Raw genomic sequence first — 23,733 nt, 5'->3', positions numbered from 1 at the left:
TTGAAAAAAAAAAAACAAAAAACAAAAAACAAAGTATTTTTTCAGGAACACTTTCACCAAAGCATCGGAGCAAAACAGTAACTGTAAATGATAAAAAACCTTAAAAGAAGCACTGGTAAAGATCTGATGAGAGTTATAATGCAATTGACAAAGAAATTTGGTTGTTTCTGTGACCTACATTTTATCTATTTATTTTTTTAAAGATTTTATTTAGTTAGTTATGAGAGACACAGAGAGAGGCAGAGACCCAAGCAGAGGGAGAAGCAGGCTCCATGCAGGGAGCCTAACATGGGACTCGATCCCAGGTCCCCAGGATCACACCCTGGACTGAAGGCGGCGCTAAACCACTGAGCCACCCGGGCTGCCCTGTGACCTACATTTTAAAATAAACTGATAACACTATACTAGGACATATCAGATTTTTAGAAATTTCATAAGAATATAAAAAAGGTTTAGCATCACTTCTTATTTGCATTGTTTCTCATGTAATTTATTTTTATTATTTTTTAATATTAAAAAATTTTTTAAAGATTTTATTTATTTATTTGACAGAGAGAGAAAGAACACAAGCAGGCAAAGAGGCAGGCAGAGGCAGAGGGAGAAGCAGGCTCCTCATCCAGCAGAGAGCTAGATGCGGGGCTCAATCCTAGGACTCTGGGATCATGCCCTGAGCAAAGGCAGATGCTTAACTGACTGAGTCACCCAGGTGCCTCAAGATTTTAAAATTTTTTTGAAAGAGAGAATGCACACCCAAGAGTTGAGGGAGGGGTCCCTGCTGAGTATGGAGCCCTATGCAGGGCTTGATCCCATGACCCCGAGATCATTACCTGAGCCAAAATCAAGAGTCAGACATTTAACTGACTGAGTCACCCAGGTGCCCCGAAAGATTTTGTTTTATTTATTTATTTTAAGATTTTATTTATTTATTAAAGACAGAGAGAGAGAGAGAGAGCGAGCTAAAGATTTTATTTTTAAGTAATCTCTATACCAGAACCCCAAGATCAAGAGTCACATGCTCTACTGACAGAGCCAGCTGCGTCCCCCTCCCATGTAATTTAAAACATAAAATAAACCTAATTAGTTTAATAGCTCCCTTTTATAAGGAGAGAGAACACGTCCTTTGATATTTTGTCTGGAAAATCCCAGAGTTAGTTTGAGGTTAACAAGCCTTGCTTTAGATATGATTTGGGGGGAAGTTTGTCAAAAATATCAAAAGGTTTTAAAACACTTGATTAAATAGGATCATAGGTCACTGCGAAACAATCCTTAGTTATTCATTTAACCAGAGAGACAATGAAAGACTTCACAGGCCAATACAGTAAGTCCCATAGTTGTAAAAATACTTAGCTCTTTTAATAGAGAAGAATCAGTTTTCTTAAGCAACCAAAGACCTGATAAAGATGACAGGGAGCATGGGAGGTTGTTTTGATAAAACGGAATCTGTTTTCTAGGCAGATTACCTACGTCTGGAAAAGCCTCTCATAATCTCATCAAGAACAGACCAATGGTCCAAGAAAACTGTCCTTTTAGCAGATGAAAGAAAATCACACTTTACTTTTATGTAAGTACACTGCTAATACTAAAGCGTATTTTTCTTTAAGCCAATTAAATAGAGCTCTTTTACAAATTAATTTTGGCAATACCCCTGGAGGTAGAAAAACATCACATATCCATAACATACATCTACAGATGTGCATAAACATACAGGCAGACGCAGAGACCCCACGCTTTCATTCCAAAGCTTTAGCCCTTGACCTGTAATCTTCTGGAAGTTGTGGACTAAATTTTCTGTGAGGGAACTTCTACAGCAGTCTATATTTTATTTAATTCTACTTTTTAAATGATTTTATTTATTTATTCATGATAGAGAGAGGCAGAGACACAGGCAGAGGGAGAAGCAGGCTCCACGCCAGGAGCCGGATGTGGGACTCGATCCTGGGACTCCAGGATCACGCTCTGGGCCAAAGGCAGGCACTAAACCACTGAGCCACCCAGGGATCCCTTCTATTTTATTTTTTTAAAGATTATTTATTTATTTATTTATTTGAGAGAGAGAGAGAGAGCAGAGCAGAGCAAGCGAGAACATGAATAGAGGGAAAGGGGCAGAGAGAGAGGGAGAAGCAGACTCCCCGCTGAGCAGGGAGCCTGATGCAGGACTCAATCCCAGGATTCTGGGATCATGACCTGAGCCGAAGGCAGACACTTAACCGACTCAGCCACCCAGACACCCCCATCTGTTTATTTTATTTTATTTTATTTTTTTATTTTATTTTAATTTTATTTTTAAGAAATCTTGACACCCAAGGTAGAGCTTGAACCTATAACCCCAAGATCAAGAGTTTAGCTCCACCAACCCAGCCGGCCAGGCGCCCTCAGCAGTCTATATTCTGAAAACCCTCTTCCCCCCCGTTTCCCTCCTCAGTTTCAGGCTATCATGGGCAGTGTTTATATTTCAAAGGCATAAGATTGACATCTTCAAGGGACAGAAAAAATGCTAGTTTTCTCCTAGGAGTTTTGGGACATATTTCTTCATTATCAGCGGTCTAGGGTGATCGCTATTTAAATTTTTCCTTTGGGGCTGCCTGGGTAGCTCAGTCGGTTAAGTGTCTGCCTGCCTTGGGCTCAGGTAAGGATCTCAGGGTCCTGGGATCGAGTCCTGCATGGAGCCCTGCATTGGGCTCCTGCTCAGTGGGGAGCCTGCCCCTCTCTCTGCTCCTTCCCCTGCTCATGCTTTCTCTCTTTCTCTCTCAAATATAATTTTTTTAAAATAAATTTTTCCTTTGTATCAAGGCTCCAACAGCATGGGGCCCGCGGTCCATCTCATTGTCAGGCACTAGGGCATCCTCATCGCTTTCGCAGGGACTGTACCTGTTAGCGTCCTAATCAGGCTTCATACAGGCGCTCGGATCTTAATCTGGGGCTATTTGTGCCCTCCTAGCTTTGCAAAAGGGCATGATAAGGTCTGCAACTTATTGTTACGTTCTCCCACTGTGCTGTGAGCCCTGAAGCTAGCAGAGTAATGGAAACCGCATGTCTTTTTCCTGAATTCAGTTCTTCCGATTCCCTAGGTCAAGCTGCAGCCTGGGGTGGCCGGCCAAACTGCCCCCAGTAGGGGACACCCCCTGTCATAGCCATGCGCTTCCCTGCCCTGCAGTGTGTGCCTTGTGTAGTTCCTCAGGTGCATCAAAATGGCCAGCATCTTGGGGGTGTCCCCATACTTGTGTGGGAGTCCCCAAACATCTAACTCCTGGGGCTCCCTTCTGCACCCAGAGGCCTATGGCCAACTGGAGAGTTTCCTTGCAGGTGTGCCTTTCCGAAGGCCCATTTCTTTGGTCTCCTAGCTGATTCCTTAATTGCCAGTTTGCCAACTGGCCCCATACACAGAGGACAAGGAGGGACCAAAGAAAGAGCCAGACTGTTCCAGATTGGTAGGTGGCAGGTTTAATAAGCAAGGGAACTTATTTACAAGGCTTGTCTCGGGCGCCACAAGATGAATGGGTCTCCCACACACCCACCAGAATTTTAAAGTTTATATTGAGCCAGATGGTCTCAACAACACCTTCCTCTGGCGGGGCTATGTCCTTGGAGCAGCCCCGGGTGTGGGAACAGTGGGCAGAAAGACATTCCATGGTCAGGGGAGGGAGGGAGGAGCCTCTGATGGCCTGAGTCCAGCTCATGGGTCAACCGGCGGTCACATCCTCTGGATGATGTCCTAAAACAGGCACGCAAGCCCTGAGGCATTAGGCATTATCACGTTGGGGTGGCCAGAGAATATATAGGCAAAACACACAGTGTTCCTCAATGGGTGTCATGCAGTGCCTCGTTTTTGATGTGGGAAACCAAGTCAAAAGAAAAAAAAATTAAATTTCCTTATTATTTCCTGTCCCCTGACAAGTCCTTGAAACAGGCAGAGTGACATTCTTCTAGGAACTCTGCTGCCTTGATGTGAATCCTCTGCTAAAGGCAAAAGGCAGGGATCCCTGGGTGGCGCAGCGGTTTGGCCCCTGCCTTCGGCCCAGGGCGCGATCCTGGAGACCCGGGATCGAATCCCACGTCGGGCTCCCTGCATGGAGCCTGCTTCTCCCTCTGCCTGTGTCTCTGCCTCTCTCTCTCTGTGTGACTATCATAAATAAATAAAAATTAAAAAAAATAAAATAAAGGCAAAAGGCAACCTTAGCTTCGCATTATCCCAACCCCCCAGGATCCTGTAAGTCTCCTTTAACATATAAAAGTTCTGTTGGACACTTCCTTTATCTCTACCCCTGAAGATACATGTTGGCAACCATCCTCCAAGCATTTGACCCGCTGATAGAGATCTGAAGGGTCTCACGATTGAGTTTTTACCAAACAGTAATAAATGATCTTTTCCTAACAATAGCCAGCCCCCTCAGGGTCCTGGAAACCTTGCTTCCAAAATACCTTGGAGGTTTGTGCTCTCCCTAACCCCCTCCCAACTTGAAAGTATATAAGGGGCCACTCCTCACGACCCCAGTGCAGCTCTTCCTGCCCACAGGTCCTGTCCCTGTGCTTTTATAAAACCACCTTTTTGCACCAAGGACGTCTCAAGAATTCTTGCCTCCTCACTGTTCCCCCACCTGCCAGGCACGCACCCACTGCAGGGCTTTTGCCTGGCTTTTCTCTGCCTGGAACATCTTCCCCTAATGTGTGCCTCTGACTTGCATGCCCCTGACTCTCATGCCTGTGACTCATGCTTCTGGCAAAGTTTTGTTCAGGTGTCACCCTCTCTGTGACTTCTCAAAAAGTACAGCCTCCCTTCCTGTTTTATTTTTAATCTGCTATATATGTATCAATGGTTCTCAGCAGCAACTTGTTAAAAACACAAATTCCAAAAATAAACCTTTGCGTATAAGGTGAAATGATTTTTTTAAAATAAAGGTTTATTCATTTATTTGAGAAAGAGAGAGAGAGCCCGAGTGAGAGGGTGAGAGGTAGAGGGACAGAGAATCCCAAGCCGACTCCATGCTGAGCATGAAGCCCCAAGCAGGGCTTGATCTCAAGACCCTGAAATCATGAGCCCAGTCAAAACCAGGAGCAGCTCACTTAACTGACTGCGCCACCCAGGCACCCCCAAGATTGGATGATTTTTGACAAGCGTGCCCAGCTCATTCAATGGGAGGAAGGCAGTCTTTTAAATGATGGTGCTGGGAAAATTCAATGGATATCCGCATGCAAAAGAGTCAAGACCCTTATCCAAACCACATACAAAAATGAACCTAAAATGAACCAAAGACCTAAATGTCAGAAGTCAAACTATAAGACCCTTAGAAGAAAAAATAGGGGAAAGCTTCATGACATAGGATTTGGCAATGATTTCTTGGATGTGGCACCAAAAGAACAGGCAGCAAAAGAACACTAAATTGGACTCCACCAAAATTAGAACTGCAGGGCACCTGGCTGGCTCAGGAGGTGGAGTGTGAGATTCTTGATCTCGGGGTTGTGAGTCTAAGCCCCATGTTGGGTACAGAGATCACTTAAAAGTAAACTCTTAACATAAAATAAAATAAAATTTCCTTCTGCTGCCATGTGAGTGGGGGATTGGAGGGGATCCCCTGGACTGTGAACCAGGAGGCAGTGGAGGTTGGGCTGGACCAGGATGAGGCCATGGAAGGGGAGAATGGGGGAGCATGAGAATGGAGGAGGCAGGTGTCCAGGGCTCAGGGCTCTAGCCTAGGGACTGGGGAGATCATGAGGGCCCCCTGTAATGGGTACTAGAAGGAGGAGCAGGATTGGGGGAGATGCTCTGGCCAGTTTGGGACACCATGGGAATGGGACCACAAGAGGAGGCATCCAGCACAAAACCCAGAGCTCCAGAGTGAACAAGATGCTGGGTGTGACCCCATAGTCCTCAGCCAGCAATATCCCAAACACCCACCTTTTGCGTTTCACTTTCCCATACTTTGCCACATATCCACGCATCACTCGTATACTTAGCTACTGGATACTTTTCTTGAAATCAGCTCAGATTTTTTTTTTTTTTTTTTTTTTTTACACTCAACACGTTTATTTAAATAAGAAATGTCAGGGGGCATCTGGATGGCTCTGTTGGTTAAGCATCTGCCTTCAGCTCGGGTCATGGTCCCAGGGTCCTGGGATCGAGACCCACGTTGGGCTCCCTGCTCAGGAAGGAGTCTGCTTCTCCCTTTCCCTCTGCCCCTCCCCACTTATGCTCACTCTCAAATAAATAAATAAATAAATAATCTTAAAAAGAAAACCCAGGAAATATCACTTCACACTAGGAGGTGGAAAACCACTATCACTTGCCATAAATAGAACACGTAGTATGAATAAACCCAATGACTCAGCAAAAACCAAGAAAAGGTACCAAGAGCACTGGGTGAAAGGCAGTCAGGGACAGGTTCTTCACAGGGTCTCAGGGCACCACCCACAGATGACACCATAATTCAAAAGGAGGAGATCCTGGCAGCACCGGTGGCTCAGTAGTTTAGCACCGCCTTTGGCCTGGGGTGTGATCCTGGAGATCCGGGATCGAGTGCCATGTCGGGCTCCCTGCATGGAGCCTGCTTTCTTCCTCTGCCTGTGTCTGTGCCTCTCATGAGTAAATAAATCAAATCTTAAAAAAAAAAAGGTGGGGGAATCTGACAGTCACCTCCAGTATGGACAGAATTGTGACCCTCCCCTCCAAATTCATAGGTTGAAGTCCTAACTAACCCTCAGTTTCTTAGAATATGATTAAGTCTGGAGCAAGGGCCTTTAAAAGGGTGACTAAGTTAGGGGCACCTGGGTGGCACAGTTGGTTAAATATCTGCCTTCAGCTCAGGTCATGATCTCAGGGTTCTGGGATCAAGCCCCATGTGGGGCTCCCCACTCAGCACGCAGTCTCCCTGCCCCTCCTGTCCTCTCCCCAACTTGTTCTGTCTCTCTGGCTCTCCCTCACTCAAATAAACAAAATCTTAGAAAGAAAAAAAATAAATAAAGAAGTGATTAAGTTAAAATGAAATCACATGGGTGGCCCTTGTGCACTATGAAGGGTGTCCTTACAGGAAGAGATTGAGAACTAATGTAACACTGGGTGTCAACTGTACTTCAATTTAATAAATAAATAAGTAAATGCTTAAAACTTTTTGAAAGAAGAGATTAGGATGCAGAGAGGCACAAAGGGAAGGCCATGTGAAGACAAAAGGAGAGAATGGCCATTTACAAGCCAAGGAGAGAAGCCTCAGAGGAAACCAAACCTGCCGAGGTCCTGATCTTGGACTTGTGGCCTCCAGAACTGTGAGAAACCAAATTTCTGTTCTTTATCCACTCTGTGGTTTTCTTCTATGGCACCTTGATCAAACTAATACAGCCTTTAACTCCATGGGCGCAGTTCACATCGCTGGTCATAGGGCCCCTAATGGGATGTGCGGAGAAGGACACAGTGTCTACCTTCAGGGTATACTTCCCGTAACTACAGGACTGGAATCTACTGAGGAAATCCAGAAACTGGGACTGCCCACAAGACATACACATCCAGAATATAAATAAAGAACGTCTACAACTCAACAACAAAAGCCCAAAATAACCCAATTTAAAAATAGGCAAAGGGCTTGAATAGATATTTCTCCAAAGAAGATATATGAATGGCCAATGAGTGCATGAAAGGATGTTCATCTCACCAATGCAAATCAAAACTACAATGAGATACCATCTCATGCTCCTTAGGATGGCTACCATTAAAAAAAAAAAAAAGTGTTCCCAAGGACGTGGAGAAATCAGAACTCTGTGGTTCATTGGTGGGCATGTAAATGGGACAGTTCCAATGGAAAACAGTCTAAGATTCCTCAAAAAATTAGACACAAAATTACCATATGATCTGGCCATTCTACTTCTGGGTATGTATCTAATAGAAATGAGAGAAGAATCTTGAAAAAATGTTTGCATCGGGTCGTTCATCGGGGTGTTATTCACAATAACCAATGGGTGGAAGCAACCCAACTCTCTATAGAAAGATGATTGGATGAACAAAATGTAGTATATACATACAATGGACTATTATTCGGTCTTTTATTTATTTATTTTAAAATATTTTATTTGTTTATTCATGTGACACACACACACACACAGAGGCAGAGACACAGGCAGAGGGAGAAGCAGGCTCCATGCAGGGAACCCAACGTGGGACTCGATCTCAGGTCTCCAGGATTACACCCTGGGCCAAAGGCGGCTCTAAACCGCTAAGCCACCCAGGCTGCCCATTATTCAGTCTTTAAAAAGACAGAAATCCTATAACATGCTACAACATGGATGAACCTTGAGGACATAAGGCTTAGTGAAATATGCCAGCTCACCAAGAGACTCTATGATTCCACATAAAACAGAGATCTAGAAAAACAAACAAACAAACAAACAAAAAAAAACAAAAAAAAAAAACAGAGATCTAGCTAAAAATAGTTAAGAGGGTAAATTTGGTATTACTTGATTTTTACAATTATAAAAAATGATATATAAATGCATAATAGAAAGACACAAAGAAATTCTTGGTGCCCTGCTTGCCCTGAAGGTTCTTGAAGAAGACGATGGTCTCCTCACGTCTCCTAGGATCCAGCGAGCCCACTCAGTTCTGTCTGAACAGAAGATCAGAGGCCACATCCTGCAGTTCCCCCATCCCTGCTTCCTGCTTTGCTGCCTGGCGCAACCATTTTAAGCTTTTTTGGTTTTGAAAAACAATTGCAAAAAAACTCTCTTCTGGTACCTTTTTTTTTTTTCTGGTACCTTTTTTATTTGATATCTAATATTACAGAATTTCAATCATTATGAAATCAAAATGTGAAATTTTAGTGGTAGGACATCTCTTTGGGAAATGGACTCAAGGGGTTTTCCTAGTTTTCTAGTTCATTCCTGTATCAGTTAGATGCATGTCCCTCGTTGTTAGAGTGAGCCTGGGTTGGATATGAATTCTACTCCATTTTTCTCTTTTTTATATTAAGTAATGAATCACTAATTATTAAGTTTCCTGTGGTTGCTGTGACAAATGACTATAGACTCTGGCTTAAGACAGCAGAAATTTCTCCTACAGCTCTGGAGGCCAGAAGTCTGCAATTGGTATCACTGGGGTGAAGTTAAGGTGTGGACAAGGCTCCACTCCTTCTGGAGGAGCTAGGAGAGTATCGGGCCTGCACTCCCTCTGGCCTTCCTTCTATAAGAACACCTGTGATTGCATTTAGAGCCCTCCCCCAGATAATCTAGAATAGTCTCCCCATTGTAAAATCCTTAAATTAATAATATTTGCAAAGACCCTTTTCCAAATAAGGTAACGGTTCCTGGATTCCAGAAATTAGGACAGGGATATCTTTTGGGCAGCCATCCTCAGCCTGCCGCAGAAACTTTGTCATTGAATCATTCAGCAAGTACTTACTGAACACCTACTGTGTGCCAGGCCTTTGTTTAGACACTGAGAATATAGCCATGCACAAAAGAGAGATCCCTGGGCTCCTGGAGCTGACATTTTAAGGTGGCACCGTCCAGAATGGTAGCTCCAAGCCCTGTGTGGCTCTTGAGCACTTGAAATGTGACTAGTCCCAACTGAGATGGGCTGAAATGTAAAACATGCACTGGATTTTGAATATTTTGCACGGACGCAAAAAGAATATTAAATAGAGCAATAATTTTTGAATTTTGTTAAGGATTTTTTTAACTTTTACGTAATCTCTACACCCAACATGGGGCTCAAGCTCACAACCCTAAGATCAGGAGTCGCATGCTCCACCGACTGAGCCAGCCAGGCGCCCCTAATTTTTGGATGTTGGTTACATGCTGAAGTGGTAACATCTGGGATAGATTTGGCTCAATCAGATAAGTTATTAAAATTAATTTCTTGTGTTTTTAAAATTTTTTGTTCTGTAGCTACTAAAATAATATATAGAATTACATATACAGCTTGCATTGTATTTCTGTTGGACAGCCTAAGGGGAAGGAGACTATGGACAACTAACACAATAAATAAATACATTTTATGGTCTGTTAGGAAGTGATAATTTCTATGGAAGAAAAAAATAAAGGTCAGGGTAAGAGAGTATATTTGCTTTCCTGTTGCTCCTGTAACAAATTACCACAAATTTAGCAGGTCAACACCCACAAATTTATTAGCTTGCAGTTCTAAAGGTCAGAAGTTCAAAATAGTACTCTTAGGGCCTAAAATCAAAGGCTGAGTCTTCTGGAGATTCCAGGGGAAAATCCGATTCTTGTCTTTTTCAGCTTCTAGAGGGTGCCTACTTTGGCTCCCAACCACATCACTCTGACCTCTCCTTGCAAAATCACATCTCTTTCTCTGACCCTACTGCCTCCCTCTTATATCTTTTTTTTTTTTTTTTAAGATTTTATTTATTCATGAGAGACACAGAAACATGGGCAGAGGGAGAAGCAGGCTCCCTGTGGGGAGCCTGATGTGGGACTTGATCCCAGGATCACGACCTGAGCCAGAGGCAGACGTTCAACTGCTGAACCACCCAAGTGTCTCTCCCTCTTATATCCTTATATAAAAACATATATTACTATATAAGGATATATAATAATATAAAATAATATATTTAATACATATATTAAATCCTCCTGTGATTATACGGGGTCACCAGGATGACCCAGAATTATTTCCCCATATCAAGATCCTTAATTTAGCCACATACATAAAGTCCCTTTGTCCATGTAAGGTAACATATTCACAGATTCTGGGGATTAGGAGGTGGATACCCCAGGGAGGGTCAAGTCAGAGGAGCTGGGCCTTTACAGAGGGTTATTGGGGGAGCCTCACTGAGAGGGGACATCTGCCTAAAGACCCAAGGAATGGAGGGAAAGAGCAATACGGATATCAGGAAAGGGGATTCCAGAAAGCTGGAGCAGCCAATGCAGAGGCCCAGGGGTGGGTCTGTTCCTGGGAACCCCGGCTACTCCCCTGCACCTAAACCAACCAGAAGTCGGTGCCGTCCTGGTGCTTCTGGAATCTTGCCTGGAGAGCAGGAGGGTTTGAGACCCCTGATCGTCACTGGTCTCTGGGCACAGGGTCTCTCACCCACGGTTCCTCAAAGGACAGGCTGACCTGTGCGGAGGGGCAGGAGCCTGGGTCAGAAAGGCAACGGGTCCAGCGCCCGCCGCCCCCCGCAGTCCGGAGGGACGGTCACCTGGGCTCCGTCGTGGCTCTGTCTGTCCTGTCTGTGCAGCGTCCGCCGGCTGTGCCACTGGCGCAGGGAGGCGCGAGCCTCGGAGCTGAGCCCCTGGGGGGCGCGGCCCGCGTCGGGCTGGTAGTGCGCAATGTGGTGCAGCGCCCCAAACCACGTGGTCAGGTAGTACCCGGCTGGGGACGGGGACGGGAAGGGGCGGTCGGCGCGGCCCGGCCCCGCAGTGTGTCCGCCTCTCCACCCCCTGCCGCCGGGCGAGGCCGTCGGGCCCGAGGGCGCCCCGGCTGGGTCCCCGCGTCCCGGGGCGGGGGCCCACCTTCTCCCCGTAGCTCGTCGGGATCCAAAAGCTCCATGAGAAACTCCACGTCCAGCTGCGTCTCCCCAATGTGCGGACTCCAGATCAGCTCCTCCGTCAGCGCGGGCAGGAAGGCGTCGGCCCCCAGCGGCTCTGGCGGACGGACAGGTGCGTGGGGGCGTGCAGGCGCCCGCAGCCATCCCCAGGACCTCGCGGCGCTGGCTACCCTTCCACCTGGTGGGGTGCAAACGCCCCTTACCAGATCCCCGGGGCCCGCGTACACGCCGCCCGCCGGAGCGTGCCACCCTCTCCCCTCGACGTGCACACGGGCGCGCCGCACCCGGCTCCCGCGACCCTCAAGCTACGGCGCATCCAGGGGGACGCAGGGAAGCCCCCTTTACCTTGGTTCTCGCCCCGAGCCAGGCCCGCGTAGACGTCACTGCACACGGCCAGCAGCAGCGCCACCTTGCGGCGTGGGGCGCAGGCGGCGTGGAGGTGCGCCAGGCGCGCGTGGATGCGGCTCCGCAGGGCGGGGGCGGGGCCCTGCCCCGCCAGCCCCGCCCCCTGGGCTCCCGGAGGCCCCGCCCCCGCCCGCAGGGCTACTTGTCGCTGCCGCAGGCGCCGCAGCTCCCCGGCCCGCAGCGTGCGGAGTCGCGTCCACAGGGCGGGCTTCAGCGGCGCCAGCACCGCCCGGCACAAGGCCGCCTCCACCGCGGCGCCTGCGACCGGTTGGGGTGGCTGAGCCAAGGGGCGCCGGCTGCTGCGCGCGCCCCCCTCCCTCCGCCGACCCCCTCCCGGGGCGACCCCACCCTTCCCGGCTTCTGGCCACCCGCACGTGTAGACGTGGGTGAGGACCCGTGTGGAAGGGGGAGCCCGGACGTGTGAGATGAGCAGAGTGAGCGGAACAGGAGCTCCTATATGCAGGCAAAGGTGTGCGAGTGGCCAAGCCAGCAGGCGCAGAGACGCAGGGAAAGAAGTTGGCTGCGGACACACACGTAGCGCCAAGAGGTGGCAAAGGAGAACCCGAGTGGGTTCAGGGAATGGCCATAAATTCCCTCCCAGTCCTCCTTATTACCAAGACCGTCGTCCTTCTGGGGGGTCCCAGGCCCCAGGCTCCCAAAAACAGCTCTAACGTCGGGGTCCTTTGATAAGTGATCCTGGAGGTCAGTAAGGAGGTGCCGCACATCCTGCAGCAGCTCTGTGGCTGCGTCCCCAGGCCTGTGGGGGCCTCTGGTATTTGAGGTGAGACGCGCCCTCAGGCCCTGGAACTGCCTGCCCACGTAGCTGCCCCGGGCCCTGGCCAGAGCCTGGATGTGATGGGTGAGCACATCCTCCGGTTCGTTCTCTTCATCTCTGAAGTCGGCCTCATTTTCGTCCTCGTTCTCATCCTTGTCCTCCTTCTCTGTCTCCTCCACCAGGCTGGCCAGAGCTGGCCCAGCGTGGTGCACCTCGGGGCTGAGTGGGCCTTCAACCCACGAGACCCTGTGAGGGGCAGGGTTCCTGGGGGCTGGATGTGAGGAGACAGTTGGCCCCACAGAACAGTGGTAGTGGCTCCCTCACCCTCAGGGGCCCAGGGCCCTCTCCCACCCAGCTAACCTGATCTGTGTCTTTCTGCAGTTTCTGGAGGTGTCTCTGGCGGCATCTGCTCCGTCCTCCACCCTCTGTGGGTCTCCACGTAGAGCTTGTTCACCACGGAAAGCACCCTCTCCGACATGTTGAGTTGGACACCACCAATCTGCAGAGGACCTGGGCACCAGCATAACCGAGGCGTCCCAGACGTCCAATGAGCCAGCCCCTGGTTCCTTCAGGGCACCAGGAGACCTAATTCCCAGCCTCATTACTGGCTTGGTCCCCGGCCCTTTGTCACTCAGGCCCAGGGGTCAAGCCTCCCACAGCCCTCTCCCTGAAGTGCCACCCTCCCGGACCAAGCAACCCAGAAAGTGGCTTCCCCCTCCCTTAGGGAGCCACCCCTCACCTGCGTGTTGGTCTCCAGGCCTTCGAGTGGGAGGGGGCAAGAGCAGAGTTCTGGGCAAAACATCCCTGAGAAAAGATAAGGGGAAGCTGCGGTGTGGGTGGGATGTCTTAGGGATGGATCCCCCTTAGCCCTTTTGACGGGTGACCTGTACCTGCTGGCTGAAAGGAAGGCCAGGAGATGGGGCAGGTCCGGCATGCAGAGGTTAGAGTATTTCAGGGACACACCTGGGGGTGGAGGGAAACAAGGGGCGAGGAAGAAAAGGTGAGTCCTCAGTCCTGCAATCCCCCAAAGGATCTTCAACACAGGGAAATTTCTACCCCTTAGAGCCCCCACCTTTTCTGGTGTCTTTATGTCTACATCCCACTTATGGCACCAAATAGCACTTGGGAGATATTTTGGAAGCAAAGCTGACTAAATTTGCTGTGGGCTGGAAACTGGGGGTAGGCTCCTCACCTCCAGGAAGCTTCTGGATCTGGTAGGTGCGGACTTCTCCTCGTGAAGCTCCTGTCCTCAACACCAGGACCTGGCTAGGGTCGTATCCTGTGACCAGGAAACTCTAGGGGGTGGGGTGGCGAGGGTAGCAAAGGTCAGCTTTTTTTTTTTTTTTAAGTTTTATTTATTTAAGTAATCTCTACACCCAATATGGGGCCCAAACTCACAACCCCAAGACCAAGAATTCTCCACTCTGAGCCAGCCAGGTGCCCTGAAGCAAAGATCATCTTGAAGAGGATCTGTACAAATCTCTGTTACTTTGGCCTGCCCAGCATCCATTTCCCTTACTTTGGATTCCACACCCCAAACTTCCTTTAAAGAAATCTGCTCCCTCCCTTGGTTCCTGTGTGTGGGACTAACTCCCCTCAAGCCCTAGGGTTGGTCCCATGACCTGACCTTGCCAATAGGGTGACAGTACTTTCTCACTGTGATTGGTTCAGAGATGGGCGTGTGAATCAAACCCAGCCAATGGAAATCTTCCACAAGATTTTTGCTTCCTCTTTCTTTGGAAGGAGGCATCTATTTATACTGGCTTTGCTAAGCTTGAGGGATATGGCCGTGAGCTGGGAACACCCATCTCTGCCACCACAAGGACAGAGCCCCCTGGAGAAGGAAGCTGCGTAGACCTGCTAGTGGCCTTATCCAAGTCCACCCCCTATTCCTTGCAGGACTGTAGCTTTGTCCTGAGCATAAACTGCCCAGTTGGAGAAGACGGATGATGATGTAGGTGGGAGGTGTTTCTCACCTCTGGCTTTTATAATTCCCAGGTGAGCTTTATTATTATTTTTTAAAGATTTTATTTATTTATTCATGAGAGATACAGAGAGAAGAAAGAGAGGCAGAGACACAGGCAGAGGGAGAAGCAGGCTCCATGCCGGGAACCTGACGTGGGACTCGATCTGGGGTCTCCAGGATCAGGCCCTGGGCTGAAGGCAGGTGCTAAAACCACTGAGCCACCCAGGGATCCCCATCCCAGGTGAGCTTTAAAAAATATTGCCACCGGGGCCCCATCCATATATATGGAATCGATTGCGAAGGCTTTTGGTTTTCCTGGTGCAACTGGTGCTTCTTTTTCTTCTTCCTGCCTGGAGCACAAACATGTGTTTGGACCTGGGGCAGCCACCGGGCAACGGCGAAGGGAATCCAAGAGAATGGCAGAGAAGCAGGCCTTGACGTCACTAGAGCTACTGAGCCAGAGCCCAGGCTGCCTTTCGGAATGTCTTACAAAGATAAATGCCTGATTGCCTAAGCGACTGTAGAACGCCTGCCCGTTCCTCGAAGCCCCAAACATTGGGCTTTCCCTACAGCTGAAGCAAAGCCAAGAAATGGGATGGGGAGAAATGGACAGGTTCCCTCATGCTCAAGATCCAGGCCCTCCTGAAATTCCCTTTACTTCCGGGTGTTTCAGTTATTTGACTCAGTCGGTGGCCTTTTTGGTTTGCCTGGTCTATGTTGTTGGTCACGGGGAACCGGCAGAGTCCGGGCTGATCCACGGTGGCATGGGGAAGGTCAGAGAAGGTCCCTGGCTGTGAGTACTCACCCCTGGTGGCCACAGCTCAAGAAGGGCTTCTGCATCCTGTGTGTCCAGCTCTGGGACCTGCCACACCCCCGATGTCCTCCACAGGCGAAGCAGTGGCTCTGGGGTCCCCAGGACCCCTACGGGGGTCTCACCCGCTCCATTCACCTGTGACAGAATCGGTCTGGGACATGCAGGGTCCAGGAGACCAGGGGTTAGAGGTGCGCAGTTGGACGGTAAGGCGGGGTCAAAGGCGCAGGAAGGGGTAGCCCAGGGATGAGACGGGATTCAGGGTCTATATGGGGGGTGCGCATTGGGTGGAAGGGGCTTCTGAATCCAGGGGCAGGAGTGGGGAGACCCCAGCCCCAGCAGCCCTCACCTCTCCGCATTGATGGGGCCTGCAGGGGCCTCGTCCTCCAGCTGAGCCATCTTCAGGATACGCGAGGCCAGCAAGCCATGGTCTGGCCCCTGGCAGGGAGGGAGACAAGGCTCAAGGTTGCTCCAACCCAGGGGTAATATTCAACATGTCTACAACCAATATAGCCCAAACCCTGACCGATCAGAACGGACCCAAGGCCCCTGGCGGTGCCAGGTGTTAATTCTTTAGTCACTGGACAGTTGTGTCTAAGGGAGGCCGTTGTGTCTTGGCAGGGAGGGCAGGGGTGTAAGGGAGGCCCCAAACTGACAGCTGTTTACCGAGTGGCACAGAAATATTTCAGATTTTGACAACCAGTGCTGCCATAATACAGATGTGGGCCAGTTGGAAAACCACTTCGCCAAAACCCAGCGCCCGGACAGCGCTCAGCCCACAGCAGGCACTCGGGAAATATGACGTGTCTCATACAGCAGCCCCTCCTCCCCCCTTCCCAGGCCACAGAGGGGCCCTCAAATACTCCCCCATCCAACATCTTATTTATGAACACTTTCAAACATTCAGAAAACCCGCATTTACAGGCTCCCTAGATCTTACTGTCGGCGTTTTATTTTTGCCCTATAACACATCCGTCCCTCTGTCCGTCGGACCTCAACTCTCGTAAGCAGGCACACAGCCCTAGCTAGCGTGAGTGATCGCTCGAGGTGGGCAATGTTGAGTGTTTTCTCTGCAGCAGTCCCAGGAGTGGGACCCCTGGGGCCATTCAGGTGTGCGCCTCACAAATACTTTATAAGCACAGGCCCAGACTGGGTGCCCGGGGGACACGATGACGGCAGAACAGGCCCCTGCCCTCACGGGGCTTCCGTTCTTGCTTGGGCTGGTACAGGAGACGGGTAGGAGCCAGCTGAGCAAATCAATCAGGCTGGGGTTTTAGGAACCCGGGGTTTTAGGAAGGGCAGGTGCCCGTCCAGGGGAGAGCAGGCGGGAAGGGTGGGGCGGGAGGCAGATGCTCTCCTGGGTCCCACCGGACGTGGTGGAGGGGGCGGCGGGCGGTGCTGGGCAGGGCGGGATGGGTGCAGAAGCCCGACACCAAAGACAGGCTGCGGGGGGTGATGCTGCCGGCGGCTAGGTCCCGGGGGACCCCTACCTGTTCTCCGAGGGGAGGCCTGGAGTAGCAGGAAGTGAAAGTGTTCCTCACCAGAGAGAGAGGAAGCCGGGCGGGCGGGGGAAGAGGCGGGGCTGGGGGGATCTGAAATCAACCTTCCTCTCTTTTTCGGGGCTCCGGCCTTAGGTGAAGGGGCTCTGAGGGAGAGGACTCTGGTAGTCTGGGAGTCCAGGGCTAAGAGCCCCGAGGCTCTCTCGCAGCCCCTGGGGCCCCCTGTCTACCCCCCTGCTGTTCCCCATGAGAGCCTGGAGGTGTTCTGCGTCCCTGGGTGCCCACGGAAAGGAACAGGGACACCAGACAACTGATTGTTAGTTGTTTTCACTTTTATTTTGTATTCAATAAGCAACGTTATCTGCCCCTCCCCACGGAGGAAGTGGGTCCCCAGGGAAGGGGCCCAGCACCCACTTTGGTGGTGGGAGGCACAGACTTGGGAGGCCTTCAGGCTCAGCTGCCCCCAGAGTGTGTTACGTTTGGAGGGTCCACACTCCACCCAGGGTAGACTTGGTCTACTTGGCCACAGGCTGCCCTAGGAGCAGTAGAGAGCCCAGGGGGCTCTGGGGAGCCCTGGGGAGCCCTTGGGGCCCCTGTCCAGAACAGTTAGGTGTTTAGAGGCAGCCCTGGCCTCAGGAGCAGTTAGAGATTAGGGGAGGTTGACCCCGTCCCCGCGGGTGGTTAGAGACCGCGCGGGCTGTTACAGATGGGCTGCCCAGGCCTCGGCCCTTGGGTGATGTTAGAGGTTCACCAGGGTCAGGGGGCTGGGGCCCCAGTTTTGAGCGGGAGTGGTTAAGAGACTGGGGAGATGTTCTGAGCTCCCCAGACAAGAGCTGCAAGTTAGAGGGGGCCAGGGCTGGCTGGGGCTCTGCTGTCCCAAAGGAACTGGGCGTCTTGCCGGGGAGAGGCAGCTGTCATTGGGGTTTCTCTCCCTCCTTGGTCCTGGCCTCCTCCTTGGCAGGAGGTGGAGACTTGCTGGGAGAAGCTGAAGTTGAAGTGCTGGGGTTGGGGGCCCCTGACCCTGCCTGGGCGTCTATGTGGGCATGCTCCTTCCGGACAAGGTCCTCCAGTTCTTTCTGCAGGGGGCAAAGTTCATAGAAGTTAGAGGTCACTGTGCATCATGGGATCACAGGACCTGTGGGGCAGGGGTTTGGGGACAGGCTCCGGGTGGGCCGGGGTAGACTCCTTACCTTCCATCCGAGGAGGTCGGCAAGGGCCAGGCAGCCCTGGTCACAGTCACCCAGCCAGGCCACGTCCCTGTGGGTGGGAGAGTCAGAGCTCTCAGCTTGTCCCAGGCCCCTGCCCACTTTTCCCAGTCCGCGTGCCTTCATGCCCTCCCTCCCACCTCGGCTGTGACCCTCGCAGGCCCAGGACTCACCTGTAGGCCTTCTTGGAGTCGAAGTCCATGCCTCCTCCAAGGCCCATCATCATCCCCAGGAAAGGGTCAGTCTGTGGGGGAGAGGGGAGCTCAGAGCACAGAGCCTGGAGCCAGGTGGCCTGGGGCTGTTCCCTGCTCTGTGACTTCACTCAGTGACCTGGCCTCTCCAAACCTCAGTTTCCTTATCTGTAGAGTGGGGGCCATTACCAGCCACTCCTGGCATTGTCGTGTCAGCGGGTTAATACTTAGAAAGCGCTTACGGGGCACCTGGCAGGCTCAGTCAGCAGAGCATGTGACTCTTCATCTCAGGGTCGTGAGTTTGAGCCCCATAGTAGGCATAGGGCCTACTTAAAATTAAAAAATACAAAATAAAATAAAACAAATTAAACCAGACAATGCTTAGAACAGTGTCTGGCACATGGAGTGTTTGGCTGTTCGAGGAACCACCCCTCCCCAGGGATGAGGGATGAGGGAGGGAGGCCACCTCAGGAAAAGAGCCGAAAGCGGGAGTGGGCGTCTCCTCACGCTGTGCTGTGGGCCCTGGGGCCTGCTCACCCTGACTCCTCACTTACCCAAAGCCCAGCAGTCCTGTTCTGGCTTAAGCTGGTTTGAGTTACTTCACTTGCTCAGAAGGGGCCGGAGGGACCCCGGGGCCTGTAGAATCAGAGTCTAGGTGGCCTGGAATCTGACCCCTCCGGGTTCTAGAGCACCTAGTTCTGAGCTGAGGGGTCTCAGTTTCTGAGGAAGCCAGTGAAAGGGAATGTGGGACCCCCGAGAGGAGGAGGAGGAGGAAGAGGAAGAGAAGACAGAGGGGGGCTCACATAAAAGCCAACTCACCTGCCCAGTCTTCTCCTTGTTGATGAGCAGGCGCGGGGTAGAGAGGGGCGCCCTGGGGGATGGGGAGCTCAGTGGTAAGGGTCTGTCCTGGCCACCCCCACCCCCGGTCCCAGCAGCACCCCCCAATCCCAACCCCAACCTACTTGCTGATGAGGGAAGCAAAGGGCTGCACTTGCAGGGAGGTACCCATGATGATGAGGAGGTCCACCTTCAGGAAGTCCTGGGGAGGGGGGGGTGGTCAGTGAGGGTCCCAGAGGCTCAGCAGGGGCCAGGCTGCCTCCCCCCACACCCCTGCCCTGCAGCTCGCTACCCCTCCCCTACCTGGGGAGGCACTTACTGACTGCATGCAGGAGAAGAACCTTGCTGGGAGGTTCTCGCCGAAGAACACGATGTCTGAAGCAGACAGATGGACAGACACAGAGACAGAAAGAGAAGGTGAATCGGGAGGCAGAGACAGGGTCAGAGAGAGAGAGAGAGAATGAGAGAGAGAACAGGCGGCAGCAGAAGGCTGACCCGAGGGGCTGAGGTGGGAGCTACAGAGTAGCGGGCGCAGGTGAGGGGCTACAGGACCCATTCTCCCGGGGAAAGATTCGGGGCACCGGTCAGGGGCTCGTGGAGGGCCGGGGGTCCCAGCCCAAGTCCATCCAGGCTGCTCCCTGGCCCCGAGGCTCACCAGGCTTCACCACGCTGTGACATTTCTCACACTTGGGAGTCACCTCGGAGAAGATCTTCTCTGGGCGTGGGGAAGAGGAAGGGAGAGGAGGTAAGCGACTCTGGGCTAGGGTCTGGGGCTGCAGCCAGCCCTCACGGTCCACGCACACACCTCGGTCGCTGGGGGGCCTCCTGGGGGTGTGCCCTGCTCACGAAGGCCCTCCCTCCTTAGAGAGCTGCCCCTTACCTCCCCCCACCCATCGCCCAGGGTTCCGGGGTGGAGGGCATGGGGGGCTCCGAGCACCAGGTCACGTCTATTGAGTTAATGAATAAACACAAGGACAGATGAATGAGCAGATGCTTGCCCTTTACAGGGGTAACTGGATCCCACCCCCCACCCCCCAACATGGGCAATAAAGCTCCCCCAGGGGTCTTTGGGGGCAGTTCTATTTTATCCTGGGTGAGAGGCCTGGTGAGCCCCAGGCCTGGTGACAGAGAGGGAAGAAATTGCAGACGATCCTGGGATGGGGACACATCCTAGGGCCCAGCTGCCCACCATCCTTGGGTTCTGGGACAGACACCCCCCCCCCACACCACCATCCTTATGACAATCATGCTCCTGATTGCTTATTAAGGAAGGAAGCTTGAAACATGCTGTCACTTGCACCCCACAGAATCCTAGCTCATTTGTTCAACTGTTCATTCATTCATTCATTCATTCCTTCAACAGGTATTTAAAGAGCCCCGTTTTAATGTCTGCAATTCACTTTAGACTATTTCGGCATGGACAGCATGATATTTTGTGGGGGATGCGCACACTCTTGCTGTAAGTGACACACAATGGGGTCGTGTTCCTCGTCCATTACCCCCAGCTGCGCGCACTTGAGCTATTCTGGAAGCCTCACCCCAGCGGCGGTCAGCTGGCGTTTTGGCAGAAAGGCCCCGCTCCAGAGGCCCCACCACAAATGCTGCAGCTGTCTCTGTCTCACATGAACACCAGAGGCTTTGTGAAACCAGCATAAAGAATGTCAGAAATGGCTTTCCATGGGTGAAATGTGTGGCTTCTCGGCAGCACAATGGATGTCAGACAAAGGCTCTCAATGGCATTCGAGAAATGTGGGCCGGAGGAATAGTTCCCCCCTTTTCTGGACACTCTGCCCTTCCATGGATGGGGACGCTGACTTTGACAAGCCCTGTTGTCTGGACCCCTCGGGACAGTCCCCCCCACCCCGCCCCCCGCCTTTGTCCCTAACCAGGCCTGCGTCCAGCTCCACGCTCCACGGAACATGCTTGCCTGCATCTGACTAACGGGCCATCGGATCTGGGGCCTCCAGCCCCGTCCTGTCCAGTATGGTGCACGTAGCTACATGTGGCTTTTAACTTTTTAATTAATAAAAATGACGGAAAATGAAACATTCAGTCCACTGGTCACGGTAGTGACATCTGTGAGCGCTCCAGAGCCACATGTGGCAGCGGCTGCCATACTGAGCAGGTACGGATTAGAGTGCAGTTGTGTCTCCCTCCGTGGGCCCCTCTTGTAAGGTAAGATCAGAGCCCCTCAAAGGACAAAGGGCCGGGGCCTCAGACCCCACAGAACAGACTGCATGGTGGTCCGGCGACCTCTCTGCCAACACACATCTCTGCGTACGGCTGAATTGGGTCTGGACCTTGCTCCCCTAATAACCCGGCTGTGAGGTGGTGCTGGGAGCCCGCTGCAGACCCCGCTGCTGCCTCAGATCTCGGGGGGCCACAGAGCAAGGACACCGCTGGAGCCCACAGCGTGGAGCCCCTGATCTTGGCGCTGGGGAGCCGACGGGAGGCAGGAGGCCCGCCCTCGTGGATGACCTCCAGGGCCTCACCTTTCATCCAGCTGAGCGGGTACTCCCGTCGGCACAGGGGGCTGATACAGTGCGAGGTGTAGAAGGTGCCGTGGGCCTCCACCAGGTCCTCAGGCTCCAGCCCGGCCACCCGCTCCAGGGTGTCTATGTTCTGCGGGGAGAGGTGGGGGGAAAGGCTCAGCAGCGAGCCGGCCCCTCAGGGGCAGGAGCAGGGCGCTGTGAAGAGAAGCAAATGGGACGGAGGGAGAAGGAAGCGAAGGAGAAACGAGGGGCACGGTGTGCCCGTAAAGCCCTCCGCTCATCTCATGGTGCCACCGAAGCGTAAAAGTCACAGATGCTTAACGGCGGGGCCCACGCTCATACATCTGTGAGCCTAGGCCCACGGCCACCATCAGCCCATATGGAGGTTTTCCGCATTATCGGGCCACTTTGTTTCCATTTTTCAGAAAATTTGTTTTGTTAGGACCACACGACGTTAGTGCCACCTGCTAGAAATTTGTTGGCCTTCACGAACAAGCCCTACAATGTCTCTGCTGTAGATAGAGCCCCCTCAGGTGTGGCGTCCTTGTGCAGTAGCCAACCCACGCAGCTGGATATGGCAGGCCTGGCCAAGCATTAACAGAAATAAGTGAATCGGGAGGGTTTATTTGGTTTTAATCACTGTTTTCCTAATTAGCAGTAGGGTTTCTTACTACGGTCTGTTTCAGAGATGGCACAGTCATCGCATTCTTTTCAGACGCAGGTATATCCCTCCTTCAACCAGCCAGGCTGTTCTTCTCTTCCATATAGACATATGAGCGCTCTCATTTTTCTTAAATCACGCAGCTCCTCGGGAGCAGCTTTTGCTGGCCCGTGAGGAATGCTGCAGGGGCAGGTGCTGACGGGGCACATGGGCACATGCCACCCAGAGATGGCCGGTCACATGTAGCCCCCAGCTACCCCGGCACGGTTTCCCCGAGACTCCGTGAACAACCGAAAGGGTTGTCTTTCAAGGGCAGACGGCCTCCACTGCTCTCTCTGCTCCCTGCCAGCGATCAGCTTGTTCCCCCAATGGGCAGACAAGAGCCACTGTTCCCACACTCCCTGCAGCTCTCCCCCTGCCTCCTCCCCCTGCTTTAGTTTTGCCTTTGTGACTTGACTCAGTCTACTGACTCCCTCACACATGAGTAAGCAGTGTGCGTGCAAATAATTGTATAGCATGTACAAGAACTACTCAGATGCCTCTGTTAGTCTGAGGCCACTTTTGATAAAGAAACCACAAATTGGAAAAGAACGAGGCTGACCTGTGTGTCCTGATGTTGAAATGATGCCTCCAAGAGGTTAAAAGGCTCAGGAGAACAAGGGCTGTGGGAAAACTATATATGAACGTGTGTACTTGTTTCCCTATGTATAGAATATTTTTTGGAAAGATTTTATTTATTTATTTGAGAGAAAGAGAAAGAGAGACAGAGAAAGAGAGAGAGTGTGCACAAGCAGGGGGAGCAGCAGGCAGAGGGAGTAGCAGGTTCCCCACTGAGTAGGGAGCCCCATGTGGGACTCAATCCGAGGACCCTGGGACCATGACCTGAACTAAAGGCAGGCGCTTAACAGACAGAGCCACCCAGGCGCCCCTGTGATATGAGAAGCCAGCTAGGGGAGAGAGGCTGGCGGCTGGGGGGTATGGCCCCAGGAAGCCCCCTCCTAAAGGACAAAGAGTCATGAGCACATGATGGTAAACGGCAAGTGACATGTGGCTGGGGTGTGTGGCACGAAGCAGGGCATGGTGACAGTGGGCAGTGGCCCCCCCAGCTCCAGCGCAGCGCTCCCCGACTCTGGAGGACCCCGGGCGGGGCAGGGTGGGGCGTAGCCAGCTCTTCTCAATCTGCAAGAGGAGCCTAAAGTCTGGATTTTCATCTGAAATCTCGTTTTTTAAACCTTGGCTCCCTTTTTGTTTTAAAACACTGTGTCCCCCTGATGGACACGAAGGCAATGGCAGCTTTGAAAAAGCATGAAGTCGGGGGCGCCTGGCTGGTTCACTGTGCGATTCTTGGATCTTGGAGTTGTGAGTTCAAGTCCCACGTTGGGTGGAGAGATTACTTAAAAATAAAATC

The 23,733-nt window shown here is 51.9% G+C and overlaps 2 protein-coding genes and 1 long non-coding RNA gene across 7 annotated transcripts in view; 1 reads left to right on the top strand and 2 right to left on the bottom strand.

The window, feature by feature from the left end:
* Window positions 1-23,452, top strand: part of LOC144286372 (uncharacterized) — a 38,503-nt gene extending 15,051 nt beyond the window's left edge. For 2 of the 3 annotated variants that reach the window (XR_013354453.1, XR_013354455.1), the window contains exons 4-6: window positions 1,456-1,561; window positions 13,045-14,661; window positions 20,536-23,452. This is a non-coding gene — a long non-coding RNA (uncharacterized LOC144286372). Of the gene's footprint in view, window positions 1-1,455; window positions 1,562-8,521; window positions 9,648-13,044; window positions 14,662-20,535 lie in introns of those variants that run through there. The other variant, XR_013354458.1, reaches the window with a different exon arrangement.
* On the bottom strand, window positions 10,077-17,014 carry RINL (Ras and Rab interactor like). 2 transcript variants are annotated; one of them, XM_077852571.1, is made up of 12 exons: window positions 16,931-17,014; window positions 15,790-15,878; window positions 15,435-15,594; window positions 13,856-13,958; window positions 13,554-13,626; window positions 13,403-13,467; window positions 13,024-13,173; window positions 12,503-12,934; window positions 11,829-12,146; window positions 11,449-11,580; window positions 11,136-11,308; window positions 10,077-11,053 (listed from the first exon to the last, which is right to left on the bottom strand). In XM_077852571.1, the coding sequence occupies exons 2-12, from the start codon at window positions 15,837-15,839 to the stop codon at window positions 10,997-10,999; spliced, it is 1,713 nt and encodes a 570-aa protein (XP_077708697.1). In that variant the 5' UTR covers window positions 15,840-15,878; window positions 16,931-17,014; the 3' UTR covers window positions 10,077-10,996. The 2 variants fall into 2 exon arrangements, with proteins under 2 accessions (XP_077708697.1, XP_077708706.1); XM_077852580.1 differs by having other exon boundaries at window positions 15,435-15,578.
* The window catches only part of SIRT2 (sirtuin 2), a 17,670-nt gene continuing 11,190 nt past the window's right edge, over window positions 17,254-23,733 (bottom strand). For both annotated transcript variants that reach the window (XM_077852623.1, XM_077852624.1), the window contains 8 exons: window positions 21,665-21,794; window positions 19,828-19,887; window positions 19,492-19,547; window positions 19,298-19,374; window positions 19,155-19,206; window positions 18,318-18,388; window positions 18,130-18,196; window positions 17,254-18,015 (listed from right to left, as the gene is read on the bottom strand). In XM_077852623.1, coding sequence (XP_077708749.1) covers window positions 17,854-18,015; window positions 18,130-18,196; window positions 18,318-18,388; window positions 19,155-19,206; window positions 19,298-19,374; window positions 19,492-19,547; window positions 19,828-19,887; window positions 21,665-21,794 — 675 coding nt within the window. In that variant the 3' untranslated portion in view covers window positions 17,254-17,853. The remainder of the gene's footprint in view (window positions 18,016-18,129; window positions 18,197-18,317; window positions 18,389-19,154; window positions 19,207-19,297; window positions 19,375-19,491; window positions 19,548-19,827; window positions 19,888-21,664; window positions 21,795-23,733) is intronic.

This window comes from Canis aureus, chromosome 1 (genome assembly GCF_053574225.1).
Source record: "Canis aureus isolate CA01 chromosome 1, VMU_Caureus_v.1.0, whole genome shotgun sequence".
NCBI classification, from domain to species: Eukaryota; Metazoa; Chordata; class Mammalia; order Carnivora; family Canidae; genus Canis; species Canis aureus.
Note: the sequence above shows the minus strand (reverse complement) of the source record. Positions and strands in the feature narration are given on the sequence as shown.

What these genes read in the sequence shown, in the direction of transcription:
- RINL (XM_077852571.1), bottom strand. Translation starts at nt 15,839, where the DNA reads ATGGCTCAGCTGGAGGACGAGGCCCCTGCAGGCCCCATCAATGCGGAG. An exon ending in GATCCAGAAGCTTCCTGGAG is followed by an intron (nt 13,627 to 13,855) that starts GTGAGGAGCCTA and finishes CTCCACCCCCAG; the next exon opens with GTGTGTCCCTGAAATACTCT. An exon ending in TGCAGAAAGACACAGATCAG is followed by an intron (nt 12,935 to 13,023) that starts GTTAGCTGGGTG and finishes CCTCACATCCAG; the next exon opens with CCCCCAGGAACCCTGCCCCT.